We start from the raw sequence: 22,538 nt of genomic DNA, 5'->3' as shown, positions 1-22,538 counted from the left end.
CTGTACTAATCAAGAACCTATCCATCCCTGCCGTAAAAATATCCATTGACTTGGCCTCCACAGCCGACTGTAGCAATGAATTCCACAGATTCACCACCCTCTGACTGAAGAAATCCCTCCTGGTCTCCTTTCTAAAGGTACCCCCTTTTATTCTGAGACTGTGCCCTCTGGTCTACGACATCAACCAACATGCCCCTTCTACACTAAGCACACCTGCCTGCATTTGGGCCCAAGTCCCTCCAAACCTACCCTATCCATGTACCTGTCCAAATGTTTCTTAAATGTTGTGATAGTCCCTGTCTCAACTACCTCTCCCGGCAGCTCGTTCCATACACCCACCAACCTCTGTTTAAAACAAAAAGTTGCCCCTCGGGTTATTATTAAATCTTTCCCTCCTCATCTTAAACCTGCATCCTCTGGTTGTCATTTCCCCTACTCTGGGTTAAGGGACTGTGTTGACCTGATCAACTCCTCTCAAGATCTTATACACCTCTACAAGTTCACCCCTCATCCTCCTGCACTCCAGGAATAAGGTCCTAGTTTCTGCAACCCTCTCAATAGACAATAGGTGCAGGAGTAGGCCATTCGGCCCTTCGAGCCAGCACCGCCCTATAGCTCAGACCCTCTAGCCCTATCAATATCCTTGTAAATCCTCTCTGGAACCTTTACAGCTTAACAACATCTTTCCTGTAACAATAGACAATAGACAATAGGTGCAGGAGTAGGCCATTCAGCCCTTCGAGCCAGCACCGCCATTCAATGCGATCATGGCTGATCACTCTCAATCAGTACCCCATTCCTGCCTTCTCCCCATACCCCCTCACTCCGCTATCCTTAAGAGCTCTATCCAGCTCTCTCTTGAAAGCATCCAACGAACTGGCCTCCACTGCCTTCTCAGGCAGAGAATTCCACACCTTCACCACTCTCTGACTGAAAAAGTTCTTCCTCATCTCCGTTCTAAATGGCCTACCCCTTATTCTTAAATTGTGGCCCCTTGTTCTGGACTCCCCCAACATTGGGAACATGTTTCCTGCCTCTAATGTGTCCAATCCCCTAATTATCTTATATGTTTCAATAAGATCCCCTCTCATCCTTCTAAATTCCAGTGTATACAAGCCTAATTGCTCCAGCCTTTCAACATACGACAGTTTGGCGGGGGCCAAGGTGACCAAAACTGAACACAATACTCTAAATGTGGCCTCACTAATGTCTTGTGCCCTATCTGTAAAGTTCATATATTTCATGGTTTCAAGGTCAGTTTATTGTCACGTGTACCAATTAAGGTCCAGTGGAATTTGATTTACCTTACTGCCATACTAAAAAAAAAGCAACAAGACCCACAACTACATGAAAGTTAACATTAACATCCGCCACAGCGGATTCCCCACATTCCTCACTGTGATGGAAGGTAATAAAGTCCAATTCTCTTCCTCTTTATTCTCCCGCCGTCGGGGCAGTTGAACCATCCACAGTCGGGGCGATCGAAGCTCCCGTGTAGTTATGGCATAGATAGGAAAGATAGTCAGAATCCATTTCTCAGGGTGGAACATGTCCCTTGCAAGTTATTAGTGTAGTTTAGAGATACAGCGCGGAAACTGACCCTTCAGCCCACCGGGACCGCGCCGACCAGCGATCCCCGCACACTAACACTATCCTACACCCACTAGGGAAACTATTTTTACATGTACCTAGCCAATTAACCTATCATCGTCTCACGTCTTTAATTACGTCTATTAAGACTATTACGCCTATTACGTCTTTGGAGTGTGGATGGAAACCGGAGCACCCGGAGAAAACCCACGCAGGTCACGGGCAGAACGTACAAACTCCGTACAGTACAGCACCCGTAGTCGGGATCGAACCCGGGTCTCTGGCGCTGCAAGCGCTGTAAGGCGGCAACTCTACCGCTGCGCCACCGTGCCGCCCGAGTGTGGTTGCAAAATGGAAGGGGGGACTTGTATCAATCCGACCTCCCTTTGTTATTGGGGTGCATTCTTCAGAGGTTCGATGTACTCAAATGCTGTTTTGATTCATCTCCTTAGAGCATCGGGCACTGTATATACAGCAATAGACATTGCTACCGGACAAGAGGTAAGTCCACTTCTACCCCTTGTTGATTATGTTTGTGGCACGCTGTAATGTTGTCTCTTTACTTCAATGCCCCCGCCAAGCTCTCCACGAATGTTGTACCCCCTCACTAGGGCTCACTCTGTTTACTTCTGCCCAAGACCACGAGAAATTGCAGAGACTAGATCGTAAGATCGTCAGTGACAGGAGTAGAATTAGGCCGTTCGGCCCATCAAGCGTGCTCCACCATTCAGTCATGGCTGATCCACCTCTCCCTCCTAACCCCATTCTCCTGCCTTCTCCCCATAACCCCTGACACCCGTACTAATCAAGAATCTATCAGCCAAAATATCCACTGACTTGGCCTCCACAGCCTTCAGTGGCAAAGAATCCCACAGATTCACCACCCTCTGACTAAGGGAATGTCTCCTCATCTCCTTTTTAAAAGAACATCCTTTATTTCTGAGGCTGTGACCTCTAGTTCTAGACTAGTTATGATTGAATGGCGGAGTAGACTTGATGGGCCGAATAGCCTAATTCTGCTCCTATCATTTGTGAACTCAATTACGTCTTCTGGCAGCTTGTTCCACATTCCTACCACCTTTTGCATGAAAAGGTTACTCCCCAGGTTCAGCACATTTTTATTTATTGATTTGTATTTAGTGTAGTTTAGTTTAGAGATGCACCATGGAAGCAGGTCCTTCGGCCCACCGGGTCCGCGCCAACCAGCGATCCCCGCACACTAACGCTATCCTGCACACACGCCAGGGACAATCCACAATGATGACAGCCCACAAACCTGCACGTCTTTGGAGTGCGGGAGGAAAACTGGAGATCCCGGAGAAAACGTGCACAGGTCACGGGGGAGAACGTACAAACTCCGTACAGACAGCACCCGTAGTCGGGATCGAACCCTGGTCTCCGGAGCTGTGAGGTAGCAACTCTACCGCTGCGCCACCGTGCCGCTTGATTGCTATATTATTCTGCATACATTTCTTGCATCCTCTTCATATTCATGGAGTTGTGCTGACATTGTGAACTGGTGAAGCTGACAACCATCTGGCAGCGTATAAATTGATTACCTGCCTCGTTCTTCCACCATCTGACAGCCAACAGCGGAGGGATTTCATCCCCGCGGCCTTCATCTTAATGGGAATTGTTGAACATGGTGGGGGGGGGGGGGGGGGGTGGGGAGGAGTGGCGCCTTTCATTAATGCTGTTCACGTCTGACTGTTTTACACAAGGAGCCGTATCTCCCCTCTGTGCAGGAAGGAACTGCAGATGCTGGTTTAAAACCGAAGGTAGACACGAAAAGCTGGAGTGAGTCAGCGGGATGGCAGCATCTCTGGAGGGAGGGAACGGGCGACGTTTCAGGTCGAGACTGAAGAAGGGCCTCGATCCGAAACAATAGACAATAGGTGCAGGAGGAGGCCATTCGGCCCTTCGAGCCAGCACCGCCATTCAATGTGATCATGGCTGATCATTCTCAATCAGTACCCCGTTCCTGCCTTCTCCCCATGCCCCCTGACTCCGCTATCCTTAAGAGCTCTATCCAGCTCTCTCTTGAATGCATTCAGAGAATTGGCCTCCACTGCCTTCTGAGGCACAGAATTCCACAGATTCACAACTCTCTGACTGAAAAGGTTTTTCCTCATCTCAGTTCTAAATGGCCTACTCCTTATTCTTAAACTGTAGCCCCTTGTTCTAGACTCCCCCAACTTTGGGAACATGGTTCCTGCCTCTAACGTGTCCAACCCCTTAATAATCTTATACGTTTCGATAAGATCTCCTCTCATCCTTCTAAATTCCAGTGTATACAAGCCTAGTCGCTCCAGTCTTTCAACATATGACAGTCCCGCCATTTACGGGAATTAACCTAGTAAACCTACGCTGCACGCCCTCAATAGCAAGAATATCCTTCCTCAAATTTGGAGACCAAAACTGCACACAGTAGTCCAGGTGCGGTCTCACTAGGGCCCTGTACAACTGCAGAAGGACCTCTTTGCTCTTACACTCAACTCCTCTTGTTATGAAGGCCAACATTCCATTGGCTTTCTTCACTGCCTGCTGTACCTGCACGCTTCTTTTCAGTGACTGATGCACTAGGACACCCTAGTGTGTGTGGAGGGGAGGGATTTAAGGGAAAGAGTGGGACCGATTTAACAAAAAATGTCATTGTATTTTCGGGTAACTGGTGGCCGGGCCCCTCTTATAATCTGGGCAAAGTCACAAGAGAGCAAATGAGCACGATCTCCGAATAGATTAAACCCCATTTTAATTTTTTAATTAAAAAAAATTGTCCTGAAAGAAGATATTTTGTATGTGGGTCAGTGAGCTATTTGACCTTGAGAGTGGGTCTGGGGAGATGATTAATATCACACCTAATAGCCCTTGCACTTAATGTCCATCTCTGCACAGGATAACAGGAACTCGGACAGAGACAGGAAGCTTGGTTTAGACTCTCTGTCTGTGTCTAATACTAATGCAGAATCACAGCTGACGGGCGCAGCAGTAGAGTTGCAGCCTCACAGTACCAGGGCCACGTTAAAATGATTTATTTACGAGGATGTTGCCAGGACTAGAGGGTGTGAGCTGCAGGGAGAGGTTGAGTAAGGCTGGGGCTCTGTTCCTTGGAGCGCAGGAGGATGAAGGGTGATCTTATAGAGGTGTATAAAATCATGAGAGGAATAGATCGGGCAGATGCACAGAGTCTCTTGCCCAGAGTGGGGGAATCGAGGACCAGAGGACATAGGCTCAAGGTGAGGGGGAAAAGATTTAATAGGAATCTGAGGGGTGACTTTTTCACACAGGAGGTGGTGGGTGTATCGAAAGAGCTGCCAGAGGAGGTAGTTGAGGCTGGGACTATCCCAACGTTTAAGAAACAGTTAGACAGGTTCATGGATAGTGTGTAAAAGAAACTGCAGATGCTGGTTTAAGCCGAAGATAGACACAAAAAGCCGGAGTAACTCAACGGGACAGGCGGCATTTCTAGAGAGAAGGAATGGGTGACGTTTCGGGCCGACACCCTTCATCAGACTGGTTAGGTATAAGGGAAACGTGATATATAGAAGGTGAGATAAGGAACAATGAATGAAAGATATGCAAAAAAAGTGACGACGATAAATGAAACAGGTGATTGTTAGCTGTTAGTTGGGTGAAAGCGAGAAGCTGGTGCGGACTTGGGTGGGGGAGGGATAGAGAATGCCGGGGCGACCTGAAGTTAGAGAAATCAATGTTCGTACCACTGGGGTGTAAGCTGCCCAAGCGAAATATGAGGTGTTGTTCCTCCAATTTGCGTTTAGCCTCACTCTGACAACGGAGGAGACCGAGGACAGAAAGGTCAGTGTGGGAATGGGAAGGAGAATTAAAGTGTTTAGCAACCGGGAGATCAGCTTGGTTCAGGCGGGCTGAGCGAAGGTGCTCCGCGAAACGATCGCCCAGTCTGCGTTTGGTCTCGCCGATGTATAAGAGTCCACATGTTGAACAATGGACAGGTTTAGAGGGACATGGACCAAATGCTGGTAGGTGGGACTAGTGTAGCTGGGACATGTTGGCCTGGCCGGTGTGGGCAAGTTGGGCGGAAGGGCCTGTTTCCACGCTGTATCACTCTATGACCTGGGTTCGATCCCCACCACGGGTGCTGTCTGTATGGAGTTTGCACATTCTCCCTGCGTCACTCCAAGAGCCTTGTGTCTTTTATTTAAAACTTCATTTTTGAAAGAAGCATTTTGACGAGGCTCGACTTTTTTCACAAACCTTAAACGGGATTTGATTGCAGGTGGCGATTAAACAGATGAATCTGCAGCAACAGCCGAAGAAAGAGTTGATTATAAATGAAATCCTTGTCATGAGGGAAAATAAAAATACAAACATTGTGAACTATTTAGACAGGTGAGTCTTGCCCAATTGCACACCTCAGATTGGCAACTGTGGTTCAATGTATCCTTAGAGAATCAACCACACTGCCCATGTTCATGAATCACAGGAGCAGAATTAGGCCATTCGGCCCATCGAGTCTACTCCGCCATTCAATCATGGCTGATCGATCTATCCCCCTCAACCTCATTCTCCTGCCTTCTCCCCATAATCCCTGACGCCTGTACTAATCAAGAATTTATCTCTGCCTTAAAAATATCCATTGATGGCTTCCACGGCCATCTGTGGCAATTAATTCCACAGATTCACCACCCTCTGACGAAAGAAATTTCTCTTCTCTTTTCTAAAGGTGCGTCCTTTTATTCTGGGACTATCCTCTGGTCCTAGACTCTCCCACTAGTGGAAACAACCTCTCCATGTTCACTCTATCCAAGCCTTTTTGTGTCTATCTTAGGGATGGATCCATTTTGATCGTGCGTTGTCTTTCTGTTGACTGGATAGCATGCAAACAAAGCTTTTCACTGTACCTCGGTACACGTGACAATAAATTAAACTCAACTCAACTTTGTTCAGGTGGGAGGCTGAGATTTTGCTGAACACCTCCGTTCAGTCTGCCTAGACCTACCTGAACTCCCGGTTGTTAAACACATTAACCCCCCCTCCCACGCCCACACTGACCTTTCTGTCCTGGGCCTCCTCCACTGTCAGAGTGAGGCCCAGCACAAATTGGAGGAACAGCACCTCATATTTCACACCCCAGTAGTATGAACCTTCTCTAACTTCAAGTAACCATGGCTTTCCCTCTCTCTCTCCATCCCTCCCCCTTCCCAGTTCTCCGACCAGTCTTACTGTCTCCGACTACATTTTCTCTGTTTGCATTGTTGTTAGCTTCTCCCAGCTAACAACGATCTAGTCTACATGTTCCTTGATCTCCATCCCCTTTGTCCTGATTTCACGCCTGACACTTCCTTATCTATGTATCTCCCTCTCCCCTGACAGCAGCCTGAAGAAGGGTCTTGACCCAAAACGTCACCCATTCCTTCTCTCCAGAGATGCTGCCTGTCTGTCCCGCTGAGTTGCTCCAGCATTGTGTTTTGTGTCCATCTTCTCAAAGCCTTGTTTTCATTTCTTCCCCTCACGCCAGCTATCTTGTCGGGGATGAGCTCTGGGTGGTGATGGAATACCTGGCTGGGGGCTCCTTGACAGACGTGGTCACGGAGACGTGCATGGATGAAGGGCAAATCGCAGCCGTGTGTCGAGAGGTGAGTGCGCGATGAATTCACCAGGATGTTGCCAGGACTAGAGGGTGTGAGCTACAGGGAGAGGTGGAGCAGGCTGGGACTCTACTCCATGGAGCACAGGAGGATGAGGGGAGATCTTATAGAGGTGTACAAAATCATGAGAGGGATAGATCGGGTAGATGCACAGAGTCTCTTGCCCAGAGTTGGTGAATCGAGGACCTGAGGACACAGGTTCAAGGGGAAGGGGAAAAGATTTAATAGGAATCTGAGGGGTAACTTTTTTCACACAGAGGGTGGTGGGTGTGTGGAACGAGCTGCCAGAGGAGGTAGTTGAGGCTGGGACTATCCCACTGTTTAAGAAACAGTTGGACAAGTACGTGAATAGGACAGGTTTGGAGGGTTATGGACCAAGCGCGGGCAGGTGGGACTAGTGTAGCTGGGACATGTTGGCCGGTGTGGGCGAGTTGGGCCGATGTATCAGTCTATTACTCTTTCAATGACTCTATGAATCATAAACGCATATAAACATACACTCATAAATACACACACACACACATATTGTATATATATACGCACATGTATACATATTGATATATATATATATACACGCACACACACACATATAGACAATAAGTGCAGGAGGAGGCCATTTGGCCCTTCGAGCCAACACCACCATTCAATGTGATCATGGCTGATGATTCTCAATCAGTACCCCGTTCCTGCCTTCTCCCCATATCCCCTGACTCCGCTATCCTTAAGAGCTCTATCTAGCTCTCTCTTGAATGCATTCAGAGAATTGGCCTCCACTGTCTTCTGAGGCAGAGAATACCACAGATTTACAACTCTCTGACTGAAAAAGTTTTTCCTCATCTCCGTTCTAAATGGCCTACCCCTTATTCTTAAACTGTGGCCCCTTGTTCTGGACTCCCCCAACATTGGGAACATGTTTCCTGCCTCTAACGTGTCCAACCCCTTAATAATCATATACGTTTTGATAAGATCTCCTCTCATCCTTCTAAATTCCAGTGTATACAAGCCTAGTCGCTCCAGTCTTTCAACATATGACAGTCCCGCTATTCCGGGAATTAACCTAGTAAACCTACGCTGCACTTCCTCAATAGCAAGAATATCCTTCCTCAAATTTGGAGACCAAAACTGCACACAGTACTCCATATATACATGCAGACGTGTGACAATAGACAATAGACAATAGACAATAGGTGCAGGAGTAGGCCATTCGGCCCTTCGAGCCAGCACCGCCATTCAATGTGATCATGGCTGATCATTCTCAATCAGTACCCCGTTCCTGCTTTCTCCCCATACCCCCTGACTCCGCTATCCTTAAGAGCTCTATCTAGCTCTCTCTTGAATGTATTCAGAGAATTAGCCTCCACTGCCCTCTGAGGTAGAGAATTCCACAGATTCACAACTCTCTGACTAAAAAAGTTTTTCCTCATCTCTGTTCTAAATGGCCTACCCCTTATTCTTAAACTGTGACCCCTGGTTCTGGACTCCCGCAACATTGGGAACATGTTTCCTGCCTCTAACATGTCCAACCCCTTAATAATCTTATACGTTTCGATAAGATCCCCTCTCATCCTTCTAAATTCCAGTGTATACAAACCTAGTCGCTCCAGTCTTTCAACATATGACAGTCCCGCCATTCCGGGAATTAACCTAGTAAACCTATGCTGCATGCCCTCAATGGCAAGAATATCCTTCCTCAAATTTGGAGACCAAAACTGCACACTGTACTTCAGGTGCGGTCTCACTAGGGCCCTGTACAACTGCAGAAGGACCTCTTTGCTCCTATACTCAACTCCTCTTGTTATGAAGGCCAACATTCCATTGGCTTTCTTCACTGCCTGTTGTACCTGCATGCTTCCTTTCAGTGACTGATGCACTAGGACACCCAGATCTCGTTGTAGGTCCCCTTTTCCTAATTTGACACCATTCAGATAATAATCTGCCTTCCTATTCTTACCACCAAAGTGGATAACCTCACACTTATCCACATTAAACTGCATCTGCCATGCATCCGCACACACACATACACATAAAAAACAAACATTATTGCTGGGATATTGCAGCCACACTTGAGTTGGTCTGAAAGGACGTTGTGTTTTAGCATCTCACTTTGCAACACATCTCAGATTACCTCTGATCTGCTGTGATAAAGGCAGTGGCCGGAATAGTAGACGTGTTATTCTGCACAACACAAAAGAGCTTCACTGCATTTCATTGAATGGAAAAACTGCACTGACCTGACAATGACACTCGACTCATTAGGACGGTGTTAATGTGGCTGATCAATCCTCTCTGCCTAATTACTGCAGGAAACTACAATTTCAGGGGACCATTAACGTTAGATAGGACCGGGTTTGTAATTGTTACAGTTACAAGTCTGCCTCAAATATACTCCACATTCTCCCAAGATAGACACAGAGTGCTGGAGCAACTCAGCGGGTCAGGCAGCACCTCTGGAGAAAAGGAATAGGTGACGTTTTGGGTCAGAATTCTTCTTCAGACTCGGGGACCCGAAACGTCACCCATTCCTTCTCACCACGTCGTGCTGAGTTCCTCCAGCTTTTTGTGCCTATCTTCGGTTACAGTTCCCTCATACACTCTTCATCCTCTCGTCTCGCTTTCACCTCGAGCCTTTGCTGCTCTCTCCACCCGTCTGCCATTCAAACTACCCACCGCCTGTATCCACCTATCGCTTGCCTGGCTTTGCCCCACCTCCACCTCTCTCGTGAGTATTACCAATGATCTGTTGTAGACTTCCTGAGGAGACTGAGGGAATTCAACGTGACTCTCACCAACATCTACAGATGCGCCGCAGAAAGCGCACTGTCGGCTTGCAGCACGGCTTGCATTGGGAGCCGCTGTGCCCAAGACCGCAAGAAATCGCAGGGAGTTGTAGATGTGGCCCAGTCCATCACACAGACCACACTCCCCACCACTGACTCCATCTACACTTCACGCTGCCTCGGAAAAGCAGCCGACATAGTCAAAGGCTTGTCCCACCCTTCTTCCCATTCCTTATTCTCCCCGCTCCCGTCCGGCAGAAGGTGCAGAAGCTTGAAAGCGCGCACCGCCAGACTCAGCAACAGCTTCTTCCCCTCTGTTATCAGGCTTCCATTAGCTGGGGTACTGTCCCGTTCGCCTCTACCTCATTGCGGTTGTCATTGGACTTTGTCTCTGGAACTGACGCGCTACAATGCTGAGAACTACATTCTGCACTCTGTATCTTCCCCTTTGCTCTACCTGTTGGACTTGAGTTTGGCTTGATTGTGTTTATGTATAGTATACCGATCTGATTAGATGGCATGCGAGGCAAAGCTTTTACTGTACCTCGTTACATGTGACAATAATAAACCTAAACCAGACCTGAGAGGTTTATATCATTGGAAAAGAGTGGAGCATTAGCAATAGTTTAGTATTAGTTTAGCATTAGTTTAGCATTGTTTTAGCATTGGTTTAACATTAGTTTAGCATTAGTTTAGCATTAGTTTAGCATTGTTTTAACATTGGTTTAGCATTTGTTTAGCATTGGTTTAGCATTGGTTTAGCTTGGGTTTAGCTTGGGTTTAGCATGGGTTTAGCTTGGGTTTAGCTTGGGTTTAGCTTGGGTTTAGCTTGGGTTTAGCATGGGTTTAGCATGGGTTTAGCATGGGTTTAGCTTGGGCTTAGTATGAGTTTAGCTTGGGTTTAGCTTGGGTTTAGCTTGGGATAAGCATGGGTTTAGCTTGGGATAAGCATGGGTTTAGCATGGGTTTAGCTTGGGCTTAGTATGGGTTTAGCTTGGGTTTAGCTTGGGTTTAGCTCGGGTTTAGCTTGGGCTTACCTTGGTGATACAGCATGGAAACAGACCTTTCAGCCCACTGAGTCCATGCTGCCCATTGATTACCCGTACACACTAGTTCTACATTATCCCACATTTGCATCCACGCTCTATACATGAGGCTGCGATGCTAATGTGGATCACATTAGCATCCACATTAATGTGGTTAGATTGAATTTTCATTTCCGTCTTCTCACTTAAATCTGGCCTCTTATGCATTCAGGCAGATGGTAAAAACCCAACTGGATACACAGTCTATCCAGAAATGCACAATGTGTAATATAAAATCCATGGGTGCCCTGAGACGCCAAGAACTTTAGTTCCGTCATCACTAGAGTTGGAGGGTGCAAGGATACAACCACAGGGGACCCACAAACTTAAAAATGATGGGTTTTCATTCTTTGCACGATGGCGCAGTGGTAGAGTTGCTGCCTCACATCGCCAGTGACCCTTTGCACGGTGGCGCAGCGGTAGAGTTGCTGCCTCACATCGCCAGAGACCCTTTGCATGGTGGCGCAGCGGTAGAGTTGCTGCCACACAGTGCCAGAGAGCCAGGTTCAATCCTGTCTACATGGAGTTTGTACGTTCTCCCCGTGACCTGCGTGGGTTTTCTCTGGGTGCTCCGGTTTCCTCCCACACTCCAAAGGCGTGCAGGTCTGGAGGTTAATTGGCGTTGGTGAAATTGTCGCCAGTCTGTGGGATAGCGCTAGTGTACGGCGTGACGGCTGGTCAGCGCGGGCTCGGTGGGCCAAAGAGCCGGCTTCCGCACGCTGTGTCTCTCTAAGGTCTCGTGACAAGTCAAATATTCCCTGGTTAACACATGGTAAAACCTTGAGTGTGGCGCCACCCTGTGGTCAAACGACGATTTACAGGTCGACTGTAGGTTTGCGACGGGAAGAGTTCTCAACGTGATAGACACGAAATGCTGGAGTGAAGAAGGGTCTCGACCCGAAACGTCACCCATTCCTTCTCTCCAGAGACGCTGCCTGTCCCGCTGAGTTACCTCTCCAGCATTTTGCGTCTATCTACGGTGCAAGCCAGCGTCTGCAGTTCCTTCCTGCAGAGTTCTTAACATGGTTCTGTTGTTCTTCCGCCAGTGTTTGCAAGCCTTAGAGTTCCTGCACTCCAATCAGGTTATCCACAGAGACATCAAGAGTGACAACATCCTGCTGGGAATGGATGGATCCGTTAAATTAAGTAAGTGGGAACGAAAAACGTTCTTTGATTAGCACGCCTGTCAGGGGTCCATTAGGTCATGAGGGATAGGAGCAGAATTAGGCCATTCGGCCCATCAAGTCTACTCCGCCATTCAATCATGGCTGATCTATCTCTCTCCCCCCCCCAACCCCATTCTCCTGCCTTCTCCCCATAACCCCCGACACCTGAACTAATCAAAAAGACTGGAGAATGGGGTTTGGAGGGAGAGATAGATCAGCCATGATTGAATGGCGGGGTAGACTTGATGGGCCGAGTGGCCTAATTCTGCTCCTATCACTTATGACCTAATGACTACCTGATGCAACAGGATGATTGCTCTTCTTACAAAAACAATTCATCTTTCCTTTCACATTCCTCCACCCCCCCCCCCAATTCTCTAAGATAGATACAGAATGCTGGAGTAACTCAGATAGATACAGAATGCTGGAGTAACTCAGTGGGACAGGCAGCATCTCCGGAGAGATGGAATGGGTGACGTTTCTGGTCAAGCCGTCTGAAGAAGGGCATCGACCCGAAATGTCACCCATTCCTTCTCTCCAGAGATGCTGCCTGTCCCGCTGAGTTACCCCAGCTTTTTGTGTCTATCTTCGATGTAAGCCAGCATCTGCAGTTCCTTCTTCCCCATTTCTCAGTCTCACAAGGGCCATCTTCACACAGAGAAACTTGACTGCAGTCTTTAGACTGCAGAGATACAGCGTGGAAACAGGCCCTTCGCCCAACTTGCCCACACCGGCCAACATGTTCCAGCTACACTAGTCCCACCTGCCTTCGCTTGTTCCCTATCCCTCCAAACCTGTCCTATCCATGTAGTTTAACTGCTTCTTAAACGTTGGGATAGTCCATGCCTCAACTACCTCCAACTACCTTTTGTGTGTAAAAGTTACCCCTCAAATTCCTATTAAATCTTTTCCTCTTCACCTTGAACCTATGTTCTGTGGTCCTTGATTCACCTACTCTGGGCAAGAGACTCTGTGCATCTACCCGATCCATTCCTCTCATGTTCTTATACGCCTCTATAAGATCACAACTCGGTCTCCTGTGCTCCAAAGGAATAGAGTCCCAGCCAACTCAACCACTCCCTATAGCTCAGACCCTCTAGTGATGGCAACATCCTCGTAAATCTTTTCCATACCCTTTCCAGCTTGACAACATCTTCCCTTTAACATGGTGCCTAGAACTGAACACAATACTCTAAAGTTACACTTCTTGTATTTATCCCAGATGCTTGGGATGGCAGGACTGTCATATGAGGAAAGATTGGAAAGACTAGGCTTGTATTCACTGGAGTTTAGAAGGATGAGAGGGAATCTTAAAGAGACGTATAAAATTATAAAAGGACTGGACAAGCTAGATGCAGGAAAAATGTTCCCAATGTTGGGGGAAGTCCAGAACCAGGGGCCACAGTCTAAGAATAAAGGGGTAGGCCATTTATAACTGAGGTGAGAAGAAACTTTGTGAGTTGTGAATTTGTGGAATTCTCTGCCACAGAGGGCAGTGGGGGCCAAATCACTGGATGAATTTAAGAGAGAGTTCGATAAGGGGGTTAGTGGAATCAAGGGATATGGGGAAAAGGCAGGCACGGGTTACTGATTGTGGATGATCAGCCATGATCACAATGAATGGCGGGGTTGGCTCGAAGGGCCAAATGACCTCCTCCTGCACCTATTTTCTATTTTTCTATGTTTCTATTTCTCTAGTTCTGCAACACCCTCTGCGGTTTACTGCACATTCTAGCCCCCTGTTGTTAATAATAATAATAATAATAATAACAACAATAACAATAACAACAATAGTAACAACAATAACACCAATAACAATAATAACAATAATAACAATAATAACAATAATAATAACAATAACAATAACAATAATAATTCTTGCCATAGAGGGAGTACAGAGAAGGTTCACCAGATTGATTCCTGGGATGGCAGGACTTTCATATGAACAAAGACTGGATAGACTCGGCTTGTACTCGCTGGAATTTAGAAGATTGAGGGGGGGTCTTATAGAAACTTACAAAATTCTTAAGGGGTTGGAGAGGCTAGATGCAGGAAGATTGTTCCCGATGTTGGGGAAGTCCAGAACAAGGGGTCACAGTTTAAGGATAAGGGCCTTAATCTTTTAGGACCGAGATGAGAACGTTTTTTTTCACACAGAGAGTGGTGAATCTGTGGAATTCTCTGCCACAGAAGGTAGTTGAGGCCAGTTCATTGGCTATATTTAAGAGGGAGTTAGATGTGGCCCTTGTGGCTAAAGGGATCAGGGGGTATGGAGAGAAGGCAGGTACAGGATACTGAGTTGGATGATTGGCTGGGTAAATGTTAAAAAAAAATTGTCCCTAGTGGGTGTAGGATAATGTTAATGTACGGGGATCACTGGGCGGCACGGACTTGGAGGGCCGAAAAGGCCTGTTTCCGGCTGTATATATATGATATGATATGATATGATATTGAATGGCGGTGCTGGCTCGAAGGGCCGAATGGCCTACTCCTGCACCGATTTTCTATGTTTCTATCTCTCTAGTTCTGCAACACCCTCTGCGGTTTACTACACGTTCTAGCCCCTGTTGTTAATAACAATAATAATAACAATAACAACACTAATAATAACAATAACAATAACAATAACAATAATAACAATAATAATAACAACAATAATAATAACAATAACAACAATAATAATAATAACAACAATAACAATAATAATAACAATAATAATAATAATAATAATAATAATAATAATAATAATAATAATAATAATAATAATAATAATAATAATAATAATAATAATAATAATAATAATAATAATAATAATAACAATGATCATAACAACAATAATAATAATAACAATAATGATAACAATAATAACAATAATAATAACAATAATAACAATAATAATAACAACAATAACAACACTAACAATAATAACAATAACAATAACAACAATAATAATAACAGTAATAATAACAATAATAATAATAACAATAATAACAATAATAACATTAATAATAACAACACTAAAAACAATAATAACAACAACAATAATAATAACAATAATAACAATAATAACAATAATAACAATAATAATAACAATAATAACAATAATAATAACAATAATAACAATAACAATAACATCAACTTTGTTTTGGTCCACTTTCAGCTGATTTTGGATTCTGTGCTCAGATCACGCCTGAGCAGAATAAGCGGAGCACAATGGTGGGAACTCCGTACTGGATGGCACCAGAAGTCGTGACACGGAAAGCCTACGGCCCCAAGGTGGACATTTGGTCTTTAGGCATCATGGCGATAGAAATGATCGAGGGAGAACCGCCTTATCTGAATGAAAACCCCCTCAGAGTAAGTTGCTTGTGACAAAACGGAGCGTTAGACTTTAGAGATGCAGCGCGGAGACAGGCCCTTCGGCCCACCGGGTTCCGCGCCGCCCAGCCATCCCCCCCCCCCCGTACGTCAGCTCTATTCTGCGCACACTGGGGACAATTTACCAAAGCCGATCAGCCCACACATCTGTCGACAGGTCCGTGCCGACCTGGGCTCCCCGCACATCAACACGATCCTACACACGCCGGGGACAATTTACAACTCCGCCAAGCCAATTAACCGACTGGCCTGCACGTCTTTGGAGTGTGGGAGGAAACCGGAGCGCCCGGAGAAAACCCAAGCAGGTCACGGGGAGAACGTACAAACTCCGTACAGGCAGCACCCGCAGTCGGGATGGAACCCGGGTCTCTGGCGCTATGAGGCAGCAACTCTACTGCTGCACCACCACGCTACCCCCTGTTGCTTGAATTCTGGTTATCTTCCGAAGGTCTGAGCAGACCCAAACGGTAACAATCTTACCAGTTCGGTAAACAATGGAATAATGGTTTGTGAGAGGCACAGAGTGCTGGGCTCACCTCTCTGTGAGGCAGCATCTCTGGTGATCACGGGTTGAGACCCTTCCTCAGGCTCATTGTTTGTAACGGTCACATTCCCCCCCCCCTTCATGCACTCATCGCCTGACGTTTCAAAGCTTTATTGCTCAACAATAATCAGTAATCAGAAGAGGCATTGCAGAGGAATTCAGTACTTAAATATTTCCACCCCTTGCCTTAAACCTTCGTTCTCTGGTTCTCGATTTCCCTACTCTGGGTAATAGACTGTGCCTTTACCCAATCTATTTCTCTCATGATTTTATACACCTCTATAAGATCACCCCTCATCCTCCTGCGCTGTAAGGAATAAAGTCCCATCCTCAACGCCCTTTTGCTCAGCCCCTCGAGTCCTGGCAACATCCTCGTAAAGCTTCTCTGAACTATTTTATGCCACAGAAGGCTGTGGAGGCCGAGTCAAATGATATTTTCAAGGCAGTGATAAATAGATTCTTGATTAGTACGGGTGTCAGGGGTTATGGGGAGAAGGCAGGAGAATGGGGTTGGGAGGGAAAGATGGATCAGCCATGATTGGATGGCGGAGTAGAGTCAAGTCAAGTCAATTTTATTTGTATAGCACATTTAAAAACAACCCACGTTGACCAAAGTGCTGTACATCAGTGCAGGTACTAAAAAAGAACCTACAGTGGCATATAAACCTTACAACCCACACATAAATAGTTTACGTCGACTCGATGGGACTAACGTCCTAATTCTGCTCCGATCACTTATGAAGCTTGACAACATCTTTCCGACAACATGTTGACCAAAAGTTTAGCTGGTTATTTATTCTATAATTAATTATTGCGCTTATTTTTGCCTGTGCAGGATATTTTGTGCGGGTTTTTCAGTGTGGAAATAACGATCCAGCGTGAATTACTCACAAAACAATTCCCTTCCCGCCTCGTCTCGCCTCACCCTTCCAATTTATCACAGAACTGTATCTCTAAATCTAAATCTAAAAAAACCTCTGCTGGCTACCTTCTGCAGCAAAAACCAGCTTGCACAAACATCCATCACCTTTTAAAAGTAATTGTTCGGAAGACATTTTCAAATATAGGCAGTGGGAACATTTTGCAACTCAGCCTGACTTTATCCTCCAGTGACCTGGACTGTAAGCGGGTATTCAATAGACAATAGACAATGGGTGCAGGATTAGGCCATTCGGCCCTTCGAGCCAGCACCGCGGTTCAATGTGATCATGGCTGATCATTCTCAATCAGTACCCCGTTCCTGCCTTCGCCCCATACCTCCTGACTCCGCTATCCTTAAGAGCTCTATCCAGCTCTCTCTTGAAAGCATCCAAAGAATTGGCCTCCACTGCCTACTGAGGCAGAGAATTCCACAGATTAACAACCCTCTGACTGAAAAAGGTTTTCCTCATCTCCGTTCTAAATGGCCTACCCCTTTTTCTTAAACTGTGGCCCCTGGTTGTGGACTCCCCCAACATTGGGAACATGTTTCCTGCCTCTAACGTGTCCAATCCCTTAATAATCTTATATGTTTCGATAAGATCCCCTCTCATCCTTCTAAATTCCATTATATTCAGGGTTGATATTGGACTGAATCTTATAGAGGTGTATAAAATCATGAGAGGAATAGATCGGGTCGATGCACAGTTGTAGGAAGGAACTGCAGATGCTGGTTTAACCGAAGATTGATGCAAAATGCTGGAGTAACTCAGCGGGACAGGCAGCATCTCTGGAGAGAAGGAACGGGTGATGTTTTGGGTCGAGACCCTTCTTCAGACTGAATCGGGGAGAGGGTGATACAGAGCTGAGGAAGTGTTGGGTGTGAAAACGAGACAAAGGAGATGGGGATCAAGGAAAATGTGGAATAGATCATTGTTAGCTAGGAGAGGGTAACAACAAAGTAAAGAGAGATAAAATGTAAACGAGGACAGTCAAACTAGTCGAAGAACTGGGACGGGGGGAGGGATGGGGAGAGAGGGAAGGTGGGTAGATATACAGAGTCTCTTGCCCAGAGTAGAGGAATCGAGGACCAGAATGGAACTAAACTCAAGCAATAAAAGGCAGCCAATATATGTAGCAAAACTGACAGGGGAACTCTTCAATGCATGCTGTTATTGTTATGTGGCTGTTGGATGTAGTGATTCAACACTGTGTTTAGTTTAGAGATACAGCGCGGAAACAGGCCCTTCGACCCACAGGTTCTGCGCCGACCAGCGATCCCCGCACACTAACACTATCCCACACACACTAGGGACAATTTACATTTATACCAAGCCAATTACCCTGAAAAACTATACGTCCTTAGAGTGTGGGGGGGGAAACCGAAGATCTCGGAGGAAACCCACGCAGGTCACGGGGAGAACGTACAAACTCCGTACAGACAGCACCCATAGTCAGGATGGCATCAATTCTGGCAGGGACACTGTGGGCCGAAGGGCCTGTGCTGTATATTTCGCCTGAAAGGAACCATTCGCACAGCTGAGAAGGTTGTTGGCTGCAACCTTCCCCCCCATTGACGAACTGTACACTGCAAGGGCCAGGAAGCGAGCGGGCAAGATCGTCTCTGACCCCTCTCACCCTGGCCACAAGCTCTTCGAAGCACTTCCCTCTGGAAGGCGACTCCGGACTGTCAAAGCAGCCACAGCCGGACGTAAAAACATCTTCTTTCCACGAGTGATGGTTCTACTCAACAACCAAAGTCTGTAGTCTCTTTTTTGCTCGGGTTTATTTTCACCCTCATGTTTAGACCGTAATGTTGTATCCTTATTGTTTTGATGTGTTTACGCTTTATTCTTAATTGTTAACTGTGAGCGGAGCACCAAGGCACATTCCTTGTATATGCACATACTTGGCCAATAAACGTATTCATTCAATCATTCATTAATGAATCTCCTGTTGTTGGTGTCTTTGTCCGTTAGGCTCTGTACTTGATTGCCACCAATGGGACTCCAGAACTACAGAATCCGGAGAAACTGTCGGCAATCTTCCGGGATTTCCTCAATCGCTGTTTGGAGATGGATGTGGAGCGTCGAGGCTCGGCCAAGGAGCTTCTGCAGGTTCTTTTTTTTTTTTTTTTTAAGAGATACAGCGCGGAAACAGGCCCTTCGGCCCATCGGGTCCGCGCCGCCCAGCGATCCCCGCACATTAACTCTATCCTACACCCACTAGGGACAATTTTTACATTTTCCCAGTTAATTAACCTACATACCTGCACGTCTTTGGAGTGTGGGAGGAAACCGAAGATCTCGGAGAAAACCCACGCAGGTCACGGGGAGAACGTACAAACTCCGTACAGACGGCGCTCGTAGTCAGGATCGAACCTGAGTCTCCGGCGCTGCATTCGCTGTAAGGCAGCAACTCTACCGCTGCGCCACCGTGCCGCCCTATTCTGTACATTCCACATTTCTACCGCTCACGTGCTTGGAGAGAAAATGGGGCAATGATCAGGAAGGGGAGAAGTGGTTGTAGAGTCATAGAGTGATACAGCGTGGAACCTTCAGTATACTTTGTATCATGGAGTGATACAGTATCGACAACTGCTTCCTCAGCCTGTCTTGCCCACACCGGCCAACATGTCCCAGCTGCATGAGTCCCACCTGCCTGCGTTTGATCCATATTCCCCCAAACCTGTCCTATCCATGTACCTGACTAACTGTTTCTTAAACGATGTTATAGTCACTGCCTCAACTACCTCCTCCGGCAGCTTGTTCCATACACACCCACCACCCGTTGTGTGAAAACGTGACCCCCTCAGATTCCTATTAAATCTTTTCGCCTTCACTTTTTCCCCTTCGCCTTAAACCTATTCATCTACTCTGAGCAAGAGACTCTGTGCATCAACCCGATCTATTCCTCGCATGATTTTTTTACACAGTTAGGCCTAGGTTTCGGTCTATTATTGTCACGTGCACTGAGGTACAGTGAAAAGCAGTCCTGAACTACTATCTACCTCATTGGTAACCCTCAGACTATCTGTGGTCGGGCGTTGCTGGCTTTGCCTTGCACTAAACGTTATTCCCTTATCATGTATCTGTACACTGTGAATGACTCCATTGTAATCACGTGTTGTCTTTCCGCTGACGGGTTAGCGCACGGCAAAAGCTTTTCACTGTACCTCGGTCAAACTCAAGTACAAAAGGTAGGGTCAAGGGACTGATATAGAATGCAGGATATAGTTCTCTTGGGGCAATTTACAGAAACCAATTAACCGACAAATCCACATGTCTTTGGAGTGTGGGAGGAAACCCCTTGTGGTCTCAGGAATAACGTGCAAACTCCGCACAGACAGCACCCGCAGTCAGGATCGAACCTGGCACTCTGGCTCTGTGAGGTAGCAACTCTACCGCCGTGCCACCCTTGCTTGTTCCAGTGGCTTAAGGGTGAACTGTTCAGCTTCAATCAGCAGCTTTAGTTTAGTTTAGTTTAGTTTAGAGATACAGCACGGAAACATGCCCTTCAGTCCACTGAGCCCGCGCCGACCAGCGATTCCCCGAACATTAACGCTATCCTACACACACTAGGGACAATTTACTCTTATATCAAGCCAATTAAACTACAAACCTACACGTTTTTGGAGTGTGGGAGGAAACCGAAGATCTCAGCGAGAGCCCACGCAGGTCACGGGGAGAACGTACAAACTCCGTACAGACAGCACCCGTAGTCGGGATCGAACCCGGGTCCCTTGCGCTGTGAGGCAGCAACTCTACCGCGATTTGGGCAAAATGCAGGTAAATTGGAACAGCCCATTGTGCCAACTTGGCCAGCATGGGCATGGTGGGCCGAAGGGCCTGCTTCCATGCTGTCCAGCTCTATGACTCTACATTGCTTAGTTTAGTTTAGAGATGCAGTGCAGATACAGGCCCTTCTTCCCAGCGAGTCCGTACCATCCAGTGATCACCCCGTACGCTACCACTATCCGACACACTAAGGACCATCTACAATTCATATTGAAGCCAATTAACCAACAAACCTGCTTGGCTTTGGAGTGTGGGGGGAAACCCGGAGAAAACCCACGCAGGTCACGGGGAGAACGTACAAACTCCGTACAGACAGCGCCCGTAGTCGGGATGGAACCCGGGTCTCTGGCGCTGTGAGGCATCAACTCTACCGCCGCGCCACCGTGCCGCCCTGAACTCTTGCTAAAGCAATGACCCTTCCTTCTTGTCGTGCTTAAATGCCAACCTGCTCTCTTCTCTTCCACAGCACCCCTTCCTGAAATTTGCGAAGCCGCTCTCCAGCCTCACCCCCCTGATAATCGCAGCCAAGGAGGCCGTGAAGAACAACCACTAGGACTCGCGATGGTTGTCTCCGTCACCCCTCTTCCCCACCCCCCTCCCTCCTGCCGTGAAAGAGGGGCCGAAACAGAGCTGGACTGTGTCTCTCACTTGGAGAGACCTTAATCTCCCTCCGCTACAGGACTGAGAAAGCTAGCACAGTGAGGGGGACCAACCGCGGTGATGTTTCCCTCCACCTGGACACCTTGTTTGATCCCGCCTTGATTCTTAATTTCGATCAGAGTTGCCCTTATCGATAAGGCATTGTGGTGTCCCTTCCTTTCCCACTCACTCCCCTTTCTTGTTTCTCTCCCTCTCCCTCTCCCTCTCCCTCTCCCTCTCCCTCTCCCTCTCCCTCTCCCTCTCCCTCTCCCTCTCCCTCTCCCTCTCCCTCTCCCTCTCCCTCTCCCTCTCCCTCTCCCTCTCCCTCTCCCTCTCCCTCTCCCTCTCCCTCTCCCTCTCCCTCTCCCTCTCCCTCTCCCTCTCCCTCTCCCTCTCCCTCTCCCCTCTCCCCTCTCCCCTCTCCCCCTCCCTCTCCCCCTCCCTCTCCCTCTCCCCTCTCCCCTCTCCCCTCTCCTCCCCCCTCCTCTCCACCATCCCCTTCCCCCTCTCCCCCTCCCAGTACAAGACACGTGGCTGTAAACAGTAGCTAATAAGTGAAGCTGTCCCAGAAAAGTGATTTTTTTTTAAAAAAAGAACCTTTCAGACATGGTTAAGTAAATGTCTGGATAGTTCCATGTCCCAGTGACTCCAAACCCATCCATGCTTCCAGAAGAGACATGTTCAGTCAGACTAAACAAAAGAGGCCTTAAGTTCTTCGGTATTACTTTTTTGACACATTTGCCGTGCTGTGAAAAACGCAGTTTTCATTCCTTTTCTGTACATATATATTTTATACAGGTTTCAAGTCTATTTCTTGATATTTCTTTAGTATATTGTCTTAATATTTATTAATAATGGAATTGGGACTGTTGTTTTGTTTTTGTTGGATGTATTGATTTATTTTTTTTGTGTTGTGCTGTTGTTTCTTTACGGATAACCACAGTATTCTGGAGGAGTTCAATTTACATCGCAATGAAACTGTCCGGGTGATTTGGGCTCGACAGAGCGTACTTTGTT

General features: G+C 47.0%; 1 protein-coding gene across 6 annotated transcripts in view; it reads left to right on the top strand.

Annotated features, from left to right (window-relative positions):
* Positions 1-21,755, top strand: part of LOC144600438 (serine/threonine-protein kinase PAK 3) — a 164,701-nt gene extending 142,946 nt beyond the window's left edge. For all 6 annotated transcript variants that reach the window (XM_078412035.1, XM_078412038.1, XM_078412036.1 and 3 more), the window contains 7 exons: positions 2,043-2,091; positions 5,846-5,958; positions 7,088-7,205; positions 12,126-12,225; positions 15,406-15,602; positions 19,065-19,202; positions 21,349-21,755. In XM_078412035.1, the coding sequence (XP_078268161.1) occupies positions 2,043-2,091; positions 5,846-5,958; positions 7,088-7,205; positions 12,126-12,225; positions 15,406-15,602; positions 19,065-19,202; positions 21,349-21,435 (802 nt within the window). In that variant the 3' untranslated portion in view covers positions 21,436-21,755. The remainder of the gene's footprint in view (positions 1-2,042; positions 2,092-5,845; positions 5,959-7,087; positions 7,206-12,125; positions 12,226-15,405; positions 15,603-19,064; positions 19,203-21,348) is intronic.
* The last annotated feature ends 783 nt before the right edge of the window (positions 21,756-22,538 follow it).

The sequence above is a fragment of the Rhinoraja longicauda genome, chromosome 15, assembly GCF_053455715.1.
Source record: "Rhinoraja longicauda isolate Sanriku21f chromosome 15, sRhiLon1.1, whole genome shotgun sequence".
Lineage (NCBI taxonomy): Eukaryota > Metazoa > Chordata > Chondrichthyes > Rajiformes > Arhynchobatidae > Rhinoraja > Rhinoraja longicauda.
Note: the sequence above shows the minus strand (reverse complement) of the source record. Positions and strands in the feature narration are given on the sequence as shown.